The sequence below is a fragment of the Oncorhynchus tshawytscha genome, linkage group LG24 (genome assembly GCF_018296145.1).
Source record: "Oncorhynchus tshawytscha isolate Ot180627B linkage group LG24, Otsh_v2.0, whole genome shotgun sequence".
Taxonomy (NCBI): domain Eukaryota; kingdom Metazoa; phylum Chordata; class Actinopteri; order Salmoniformes; family Salmonidae; genus Oncorhynchus; species Oncorhynchus tshawytscha.
In genome coordinates, this window is record NC_056452.1 from 25252401 (window position 1) to 25264651 (window position 12251).

Below are 12251 nucleotides of genomic sequence, written 5' to 3' on the forward strand. Positions count from 1 at the left end.
AGTGGCCATCCCAAAGCCCTGACCTCAATCGTATAGAAAATTTGTGGGCAGAACTGAAAAAGTGTGTGTGAGCAAGGAGGCCTACAAACCTGACTCAGTTACACCAGCTCTGTCAGGAATGGGCCAAAATTCACCCAACTTATTGTGGGAAGCTTGTGGAAGGCTACCTGAAACGTTTGACCCAAGTTAAACAATTTAAAGGCAATGCTACCAAATTCTAATTGAGTGTATGTAAACTTCTGACACACTGGGAATGTGATGAAAGAAATAACAGCTGAAATAATTTTCTCTAGTCTTATTCTGACTTTTCACGTTCTGAAACAAAGTGGTGATCCTAACTGACCTAAGACAGGGAATTTTTACGAGGACTAAATGTCAGGAATTGTACAAAAATGTAGTTGACAAGGTGTATGTAAACTTCCCGACTTCAACTGTATCCTCTCTACCTCTATATTTATCCTCTCTACCTCTATATTTATCCTCTCTACCTCTATAGCTATCCTCTCTACCTCTATAGCTATCCTCTCTACCTCTATATTTATCCTCTCTACCTCTATATATATCCTCTCTACCTCTATATTTATCCTCTCTATATTTATCCTCTCTACCTCTATAGCTATCCTCTCTACCTCTATATTTATCCTATCTACCTCTATATTTTATCCTCTCTACCTCTATATTTATCCTCTCTACCTCTATATTTATCCTCTCTACCTCTATATATATCCTCTCTACCTCTATATTTATCCTCTCTACCTCTATAGCTATCCTCTCTACCTCTATATTTATCCTCTCTACCTCTATATATATCCTCTCTACCTCTATATTTATCCTCTCTACCTCTATAGCTATCCTCTCTACCTCTATATTTATCCTATCTACCTCTATATTTATCCTCTCTACCTCTATAGCTATCCTCTCTACCTCTATATTTATCCTCTCTACCTCTATAGCTATCCTCTCTACCTCTATATTTATCCTCTCTACCTCTATATCTATCCTCTCTATCTCTATATTTATCCTCTCTACCTCTATATTTATCCTCTCTACCTCTATAGCTATCCTCTCTACCTCTATATTTATCCTCTCTACCTCTATCTATCCTCTCTACCTCTATATTTATCCTCTCTACCTCTATCTATCCTCTCTACCTCTATATCTATCCTCTCTACCTCTATCTATCCTCTCTACCTCTATATCTATCCTCTCTACCTCTATATGTATCCTCTCTACCTCTATATTTATCCTCTCTACCTCTATCTATCCTCTCTACCTCAATATTTATCCTCTCTACCTCTATATTTATCCTCTCTACCTCTATATGTATCCTCTCTACCTCTATATTTATCCTCTCTACCTCTATCTATCCTCTCTACCTCAATATTTATCCTCTCTACCTCTATATCTATCCTCTCTACCTCTTTATCTATCCTCTCTACCTCTATATCTATCCTCTCTACCTCTATCTATCCTCTCTACCTCTATATCTATCCTCTCTACCTCTATATTTATCCTCTCTACCTCTATATTATCCTCTCTACCTCTATATTTATCCTCTCTACCTCTATATTTATCCTCTCTACCTCTATATTTATCCTCTCTACCTCTATATTTATCCTCTCTACCTCTATATTTATCCTCTCTACCTCTATATTTATCCTCTCTACCTCTATATTCATCCTCTCTACCTCCTATATTATCCTCTCTACCTCTATATTTATCCTCTCTACCTCTATATTTATCCTCTCTACCTCTATATTTATCCTCTCTACCTCTATATTTATCCTCTCTACCTCTATATTTATCCTCTCTACCTCTATATTTATCCTCTCTACCTCTATATTTATCCTCTCTACCTCTATATTTATCCTCTCTACCTCTATATTTATCCTCTCTACCTCCTATATTATCCTCTCTACCTCTATATTTATCCTCTCTACCTCTATATTTATCCTCTCTACCTCTATATTTATCCTCTCTACCTCTATATTTATCCTCTCTACCTCTATATTTATCCTCTCTACCTCTATATCTATCCTCTCTACCTCTATATCTATCCTCTCTACCTCTATATCTATCCTCTCTACCTCTATATTTATCCTCTCTACCTCTATATTTATCCTCTCTACCTCTATATTTATCCTCTCTACCTCTATATCTATCCTCTCTACCTCTATATTTATCCTCTCTACCTCTATATTTATCCTCTCTACCTCTATATTTATCCTCTCTACCTCTATATTTATCCTCTCTACCTCTATTTTATCCTCTCTACCTCTATATTTATCCTCTCTACCTCTATATTTATCCTCTCTACCTCTATATTTATCCTCTCTACCTCTATATTTATCCTCTCTACCTCTATATTTATCCTCTCTACCTCTATATTTATCCTCTCTACCTCTATATTTATCCTCTCTACCTCTATATTTATCCTCTCTACCTCTATGTTTATCCTCTCTACCTCTATATTTATCCTCTCTACCTCTATATTTATCCTCTCTACCTCTATATTTATCCTCTCTACCTCCTATATTATCCTCTCTACCTCTATATTTATCCTCTCTACCTCTATATTTATCCTCTCTACCTCTATATTTATCCTCTCTACCTCTATATCTATCCTCTCTACCTCTATATCTATCCTCTCTACCTCTATATCTATCCTCTCTACCTCTATATTTATCCTCTCTACCTCTATATTTATCCTCTCTACCTCTATATATATCCTCTCTACCTCTATACTTATCCTCTCTACCTCTATATTTATCCTCTCTACCTCTATATTTATCCTCTCTACCTCTATATCTATCCTCTCTACCTCTATATCTATCCTCTCTACCTCTATATTTATCCTCTCTACCTCTATCCTCTCTACCTCTATATTTATCCTCTCTACCTCTATATTTATCCTCTCTACCTCTATATTTATCCTCTCTACCTCTATATTTATCCTCTCTACCTCTATATTTATCCTCTCTACCTCTATATTTATCCTCTCTACCTCTATATTTATCCTCTCTACCTCTATATTTATCCTCTCTACCTCTATATTTATCCTCTCTACCTCTATATTTATCCTCTCTACCTCTATATTTATCCTCTCTACCTCTATATTTATCCTCTCTACCTCTATATTTATCCTCTCTACCTCTATATCTATCCTCTCTACCTCTATATTTATCCTCTCTACCTCTATATTTATCCTCTCTACCTCTATATTTATCCTCTCTACCTCTATATCTATCCTCTCTACCTCTATATTTATCCTCTCTACCTCTATATTTATCCTCTCTACCTCTATATCTATCCTCTCTACCTCTATATCTATCCTCTCTCTATATCTATCTATCCTCTCTACCTCTATATTTATCCTCTCTACCTCTATATTTATCCTCTCTACCTCTATATTTATCCTCTCTACCTCTATATTTATCCTCTCTACCTCTATATTTATCCTCTCTACCTCTATATCTATCCTCTCTACCTCTATATCTATCCTCTCTACCTCTATATTTATCCTCTCTACCTCTATCTATCCTCTCTACCTCTATATTTATCCTCTCTACCTCTATATTTATCCTCTCTACCTCTATATTTATCCTCTCTACCTCTATATTTATCCTCTCTACCTCTATATCTATCCTCTCTACCTCTATATTTATCCTCTCTACCTCTATATTTATCCTCTCTACCTCTATGTTTATCCTCTCTACCTCTATATTTATCCTCTCTACCTCTATATTTATCCTCTCTACCTCTATATTTATCCTCTCTACCTCTATATTATCCTCTCTACCTCTATATTTATCCTCTCTACCTCTATATATATCCTCTCTACCTCTATACTTATCCTCTCTACCTCTATATTTATCCTCTCTACCTCTATATTTATCCTCTCTACCTCTATATCTATCCTCTCTACCTCTATATTTATCCTCTCTACCTCTATCTATCCTCTCTACCTCTATTTTATCCTCTCTACCTCTATATTTATCCTCTCTACCTCTATATTTATCCTCTCTACCTCTATATTTATCCTCTCTACCTCTATATCTATCCTCTCTACCTCTATATTTATCCTCTCTACCTCTATATTTATCCTCTCTACCTCTATATTTATCCTCTCTACCTCTATATTTATCCTCTCTACCTCTATGTTTATCCTCTCTACCTCTATATTTATCCTCTCTACCTCTATATTTATCCTCTCTACCTCTATATTTATCCTCTCTACCTCCTATATTATCCTCTCTACCTCTATATTTATCCTCTCTACCTCTATATTTATCCTCTACCTCTATATTTATCCTCTCTACCTCTATATCTATCCTCTCTACCTCTATATCTATCCTCTCTACCTCTATATCTATCCTCTCTACCTCTATATTTATCCTCTCTACCTCTATATTTATCCTCTCTACCTCTATATATATCCTCTCTACCTCTATACTTATCCTCTCTACCTCTATATTTATCCTCTCTACCTCTATATTTATCCTCTCTACCTCTATATCTATCCTCTCTACCTCTATATCTATCCTCTCTACCTCTATATTTATCCTCTCTACCTCTATCTATCCTCTCTACCTCTATATTTATCCTCTCTACCCTCTCTACCTCTATATTTATCCTCTCTACCTCTATATTTATCCTCTCTACCTCTATATTTATCCTCTCTACCTCTATATTTATCCTACCTCTATATTTATCCTCTCTACCTCTATATTTATCCTCTCTACCTCTATAGCTATCCTCTCTACCTCTATTTTATCCTCTCTACCTCTATATTTATCCTCTCTACCTCTATATTTATCCTCTCTACCTCTATATTTATCCTCTCTACCTCTATATTTATCCTCTCTATCCTCTCTACCTCTATATTTATCCTCTCTACCTCTATATTTATCCTCTCTACCTCTATATTTATCCTCTCTACCTCTATATTTATCCTCTCTACCTCTATATTTATCCTCTCTACCTCTATATTTATCCTCTCTACCTCTATATTTATCCTCTCTACCTCTATATTTATCCTCTCTACCTCTATATTTATCCTCTCTACCTCTATATTTATCCTATCCCTCTCTACCTCTATATTTATCCTCTCTACCTCTATATCTATCCTCTCTACCTCTATATTTATCCTCTCTACCTCTATCCTCTCTACCTCTATATTTATCCTCTCTACCTCTATATTTATCCTCTCTACCTCTATATTTATCCTCTCTACCTCTATATCCTCTCTACCTCTATATTTATCCTCTCTACCTCTATATTTATCCTCTCTACCTCTATATTTATCCTCTCTACCTCTATATTTATCCTCTCTACCTCTATATTTATCCTCTACCTCTATATTTATCCTCTCTACCTCTATATTTATCCTCTCTACCTCTATATTTATCCTCTCTACCTCTATATTTATCCTCTCTACCTCTATATTTATCCTCTCTACCTATTTATCCTCTCTATCTTATTTATCCTCTCTACCTCTATATTTATCCTCTCTACCTCTATATTTATCCTCTCTACCTCTATATTTATCCTCTCTACCTCTATATCTATCCTCTCTACCTCTATATCTATCCTCTCTACCTCTATATTTATCCTCTCTACCTCTATATTTATCCTCTCTACCTCTATATATATCCTCTCTACCTCTACCTCTCTATACTTTATCCTCTCTATATTTATCCTCTACCTATTTTATCCTCTCTACCTCTATATTTATCCTATATTTATCCTCTCTACCTCTATATCTATCCTCTCTACCTCTATATCTATCCTCTCTACCTCTATATTTATCCTCTCTACCTCTATATTTATCCTCTCTACCTCTATATTTATCCTCTCTACCTCTATATTTATCCTCTATATTTATCCTCTCTACCTCTATATTTATCCTCTCTACCTCTATATTTATCCTCTCTACCTCTATATTTATCCTCTCTACCTCTATATTTATCCTCTCTACCTCTATATTTATCCTCTCTACCTCTATATTTATCCTCTCTACCTCTATATTTATCCTCTCTACCTCTATATTTATCCTCTCTACCTCTATATTTATCCTCTCTACCTCTATATTTATCCTCTCTACCTCTATATTTATCCTCTCTACCTCTATATTTATCCTCTCTACCTCTATATTTATCCTCTCTACCTCTATATTTATCCTCTCTACCTCTATATTTATCCTCTCTACCTCTATATTTATCCTCTCTACCTCTCTATATTTATCCTCTCTACCTCTATATTTATCCTCTCTACCTCTATATTTATCCTCTCTACCTCTATATCTATCCTCTCTACCTCTATATCTATCCTCTCTACCTCTATATTTATCCTCTCTACCTCTATATTTATCCTCTCTACCTCTCTACCTATATCCTCTCTACCTCTATACTTATCCTCTCTACCTCTATATTTATCCTCTCTACCTCTATATTTATCCTCTCTACCTCTATATTTATCCTCTCTACCTCTATATCTATCCTCTCTACCTCTATATTTATCCTCTCTACCTCTATATTTATCCTCTCTACCTCTCTACCTCTATATCCTCTCTACCTCTACCTCTATTTTATCCTCTCTACCTCTATATTTATCCTCTCTACCTCTATATTTATCCTCTCTACCTCTATATTTATCCTCTCTACCTCTATATTTATCCTCTCTACCTCTATATTTATCCTCTCTACCTCTATATTTATTCTCTATCCTATTTATCCTCTCTACCTCTATATTTATCCTCTATCTATATTTATCCTCTCTACCTCTATATTTATCCTCTCTACCTCTATATTTATCCTCTCTACCTCTATATTTATCCTCTCTACCTCTATATTTATCCTCTCTACCTCTATATTTATCCTCTCTACCTCCTATATTATCCTCTCTACCTCTATATTTATCCTCTCTACCTCTATATTTATCCTCTCTACCTCTATATTTTATCCTCTCTACCTCTATATTTATCCTCTCTCTACCTCTATATTTATCCTCTCTACCTCTATATTTATCCTCTCTACCTCTATATTATCCTCTCTACCCTCTATATTTATCCTCTCTCTACCTCTATTATATCCACCTCTATATTATCCTCTCTACCTCTATATTTATCCTCTCTACCTCTATATTTATCCTCTCTACCTCTATATTTATCCTCTCTACCTCTATATTTATCCTCTCTACCTCTATATTTATCCTCTCTACCTCTATATTTATCCTCTCTACCTCTATATTTATCCTCTCTACCTCTATATTTATCCCTCTCTACCTCTATATTTATCTCTATATTTATCCCTCTATTTATCCTCTCTACCTCTATATTTATCCTCTCTACCTGTATATTTATCCTCTCTACCTCTATATTTATCCTCTCTACCTCTATATTTATCCTCTCTACCTCTATATTTATCCTCTCTACCTCTATATTTATCCTCTCTACCTCTATATTTATCCTCTCTACCTCTATATTTATCCTCTCTACCTCTATATTTATCCTCTCTACCTCTATATTTATCCTCTCTACCTCTATATTTATCCTCTCTACCTCTATATTTATCCTCTCTACCTCTATATTTATCCTCTCTCTAGCCTCTCTAGCTGTAAAGTATTTGCCCCCTTTCTGATTTTCTCTGTTTTTGCATATTTTTGATACTGAATTTTATCAGATCTTCAACCAAAACCTAATATTAGATAAAGGGAACCTGAGTGAAAAAATAACACAACAATTGCATACTTTCTTCATACACAAAGTTATGCAACACCCAAAGCCCCTGTGTGAGAAAGTCATTGCCCCCTTACACTCAATACCTGGTGGTACCACCTTTAGCTGCAATGAATCCAACCAAACGCTTCCTGTAGCTGTTGATCAGTCTTTCAGCTCGCTGTGGGGGAATTTTGGCTCATTCTTCCATGCAGAACTGCAGTAACTCAGCAACATTTTGTGGGTTTTCAAGCCTGAGCTGCTCGTTTCAAGTCCTGTCATCTCAATTGGGATTAGGCCTGGATTTTGACTAGGCCATTCCAAACCTTCACATTTGTTGCTTTTTAGCCATTTTCATGTAGACTTAATTGTGTGTTTTGGATCATTGTCTTGCTGCATGACCCAGCTGTACTTCAGCTTCAGCTCCCTGACGGATGGCCTGACATTCTCCTGTAGAACTCTGATACAGAGCAGAATTCATGGTTCCTTCTATTAAGGCAAGTTGTCCAGGTCCTGAGGCAGCAGAGCATCCCCAAACCATCACACTACCACCACCATGCTTCACCGTTGGTATGAGGTTCTTACTGTGGAATGCAGAGTTTGGTGTTCGCCAGGCATAACGGGACCCATGTCGTTCAAAACATTATACTTTTGACTCATTTGTTCACAGAACATTCTTCCATGAGTCTTGATGATCATCCAGGTGCTTCCAGGGGCTGTTCGGGAAACTCGAGTCAACTTTTGGGATGTGATGGGTCCCATTTATGTCTGATAAAAATCAAACACTGCATTCCATATAAGTTGTCTGTTGTTTTAATGTGAGACTGAATGTGTGTGTGTTCCAGGGGAGGTGTTCCTCATGATGGAACAGATGAAGGTGTCCGTAGCAGACCTGGACTCTGTCCCTCTAGACCACGTGTAAGTGTTTCAATGTTCACTGGGTTCTTAACCAGGAAGTGTTTGTCAGTGCTCAATGTCAGGCTCATTGCTCAGTGAGGTGGTGATGTGTGTCTGTGAGTGTATTTCTGTCTGTTAGGTTCAGCTACTCCGAGTGTGTAACGTTCTTCTCTTTATCTTCATGTTAGGCTGAGTGAGGCAGGGGGCCAAGCCTTGGTGAGACATGAGGGCAAAGGATCCGAGGGCTTCCTGGAACACGTCTTCAAATACGCTGCGAAGGAACTGTTTGGTCTGAATGTCGACCAGATCACATACAAGACTCTCAGGTGAGGAGGGGAGAGAGATGGAAGACCTTGAACTGAGACCGTTGGAGAGGGAAGAGCGCTGACCTGGGTTCAAATACGCCTGGATTATTATTGTTTATTTAAATACTTATTTTCTGTGTATTTTTTTTATTTAATTTTTTAGATAATGTGGCTTGAATCAATGACATCTATTCAAAGTATTTTCAAAGACTTTCCTATAAATGGCCTACCATTTGAAAGTTTTTCCACATACATTATTTAAACCAGCAAAACAGATCTGGGCCCGCATCCACAAAGCGTCTCAGAATGGAACATTGGCCCCAAGCGCTGAGAATAGAGACATTTTACTCTTCTGGGTCAAATAAAAACCAGCTGTGCATGAAGCCTCTTTAGTCATAAGAGTCACACCAAGTCAACAGATATTTAGGAGACCTCGTGAGCTGCCCTAACCAGTTAAGAGTTACCAGCAGATGTCTTGGTAACAGAACATTGCAGTGAGTCAGTGATTCCTGCATCACATGCAATTGCTTTTGAGTTGTTAAAATGATATTTCATCAACCATAAATAATCTAGACCTGTAACATACCTCTTTCACATGACATGCCTAAATACTTAGAACCACCAGGCTAATAAATAAACCTGTTTTTCTTTTGATTATTTAATGACCTACTTCATGTTATTTCAAGTGATCCCTTTGGAACGCAACATCACGTTGTTTAAAATATCTCTAAATTGTGAAAAACCTATAAATTGGGAATTGAAGGCATCTATAGTGTTAACTTCAATAGTGTTGATGAAAATGACAGCTCTTTCAAAAAGTTGCAGCGTTATATGCAACATTATCGGCAAGTGACTTGATGCCTACTGTGCCAACGGGATTTAAAGTCGTTAAACGTTAGTGACGACGAGTGTGTTGACAATGGTAATATTATAAAATTCTGCTTTTAACAACGTTCAAAATGTGTATTATCAAAAAAGTTTATGCATGCCAACATGTTAGGCAATAAGAGTAGGCAAAGTGAGTATATAAATATAATGTCACAGTCTCTGCTTCGCTCACCTCTAACACCGGCTCTGGTTCTGGTCTCCTCCTTGGCTCCTCACGATAAACAAGGAGAGTTGGCTCAGGTCTATCTCCTGACTCAGCCACTCTCCCTCTGAGCCCCCCAATACATTTTTGGGGCTGCTTTTCGGTTTTCGCTCCGCGCCGCCGTGTCTTTCTTTTCGACTCCATTCGTCTATAACCCTCTTCGTACTGTTCCAGCGAATCCCAGGCGGGCTCAGGCACTCTCTCTGGGTCGGCCGCCCACCTGTCTATTTCTTCCCACGTCGTATACTCCAAGCCTCTGCTATCCATAACGTCCTCCCTTCGTTGCTCCTGCTGCCTGTTACCACGCCACTCGGTCCGTGTGTGGTGGGTGATTCTGTAATGGCGTTCTTCGTTTGTCGAAAGAGAGGACCGAAATGCAGCGTGGTGGTTACTCATGTCTTTAATGAAAATATGACGATACATGAAATAACTAATGAATACAAAACAACAAACGGAACGTGAAACCTAATACAGTGTTCTGGTGAACACTACACAGAGACAGGAACAATCACCCACGAAATACAAAGCGAAACCCAGGCTACCTAAATACGGTTCCCAATCAGAGACAACGAGAATCACCTGACTCTGATTGAGAAACGCCTCAGGCAGCCAAACCTATGCAACACCCCTACTCAGCCGTAATCCCAATAATACAAAAACCCCACGAACCACAACATATAAACCCATGTCACACCCTGGCCTGACCAAACATATAACGAAAACACAAAATACTATGACCAAGGCGTGACAGAACCCCCCCCCCCCAAGGTGCGGACTCCCGGACGCACCTCAAAACCATAGGGAGGGTCCGGGTGGGCGTCTGTCCATGGTGGCGGCTCCGGCTCGGGACGTGGACCCCACTCCATAAATGTCATAGTTCCTCCCCTTCGCGTCCTGGGATAATCCACCCTCGCCGCCGACCATGGCCTAATAGTCCTCACCCAGAACCCCACAGAACTGAGGAGCAGCTCGTGACTGAGGTGCATCTCGGGACTGAGGGACAGCTTGGGACTGAGGGGCAGCTTGGGACTGAGGGGCAGCTCGGAACTGAGGGGCAGCTCGGGACTGAGGGGCAGCTCGGGACTGAGGGGCAGCTCGGGACTGAGGGGCAGCCCGGAACTGAGGGGAAGCCCAGTACTGAGAGGAAGCCCAGTACTGAGAGGAAGCCCAGTACTGAGATGAAGCTCAGGTAGGTAGTAGGCTCCGGTAGATCCTGGCTGGCTGGCGGATCTGGAAGATTCTGGTTGACTAGCAGATCTGGAAGATTCTGGTTGACTAGCAGATCTGGAAGATTCTGGTTGACTAGCAGATCTGGAAGATTCTGGTTGACAGGCTGATCTGGAAGAATCTGGTTGACTGGCAGATCTAGAAGATCATGGCTGACTGGTGGATCTAGCTGCTCTATGCAGACTGACAGCTCTGACTGCTCCATGCAGGCTGACAGCTCCTTGCAGACTGGCAGCTCTTTGCAGACTGGCAGCTCTGGCTGCTTCATGCAGACTGACAGCACCCTGCAGACTGGCAGCTCCTTGCAGACTGACAGCTCCTTGCAGACTGACAGCTCCCTGCAGACTGGCAGCTCCTTGCAGACTGACAGCTCTGACTGCTCCATGCAGGCTGACAGCTCCTTGCAGACTGACAGCTCTGACTGCTCCATGCAGGCTGACAGCTCCTTGCAGACTGACAGCTCCTTGCAGACTGGCAGCTCTTTGCAGACTGACAGATCTGGCTGCCTCATGCATACTGACAGCTCCCTGCAAACTGGCAGCTCTGACTGCTCCATGCAGGCTGACAGCTCTGATTGCTCCATGCAGGCTGGCAGCTCCTTGCAGACTAGCAGCTCCTTGCAGACTGGCAGCTCCTTGCAGACTGACAGCACAGGCTGCTCCGAACAGGCAGGAGGCTCCGGCAGCGCTGTAGAGGAGGAAGGCTCTGATAGCGCTGAACAGGCGGGAGACTCCGACAGCGCAGGAGGGAAAGAAGGCTCTGATAGCGCTGAACAGACAGGAGACTCCGGTAGCGCAGGAGAGGAGAAAGGCTCAGACAGCGCTGGAGAGGCGGGAGACTCCGACAGCGCAGGAGGGAAGGAAGGCTCTGATAGCGCTGAACAGACAGGAGACTCCGGTAGCGCAGGAGAGGAGAAAGGCTCCGACAGCGCTGGAGAGGCGGGAGACTCCGACAGCACAGGAGAGGCGAGGCGCACTGTAGGCCTGATGCGTGGTGCTGGCACTGGTGATACTAGAGC

The 12251-nt window shown here is 40.1% G+C and overlaps 1 protein-coding gene across 1 annotated transcript in view; it reads left to right on the plus strand.

Moving 5' to 3' along the window:
* LOC112237618 overlaps positions 1–12251 on the plus strand; it is a 29678-nt gene that overhangs the window by 6811 nt on the left and 10616 nt on the right. Inside the window, exons 4-5 of the mRNA XM_042305570.1 lie at positions 8560–8632; positions 8800–8937. Coding sequence (XP_042161504.1) covers positions 8560–8632; positions 8800–8937 — 211 coding nt within the window. The remainder of the gene's footprint in view (positions 1–8559; positions 8633–8799; positions 8938–12251) is intronic.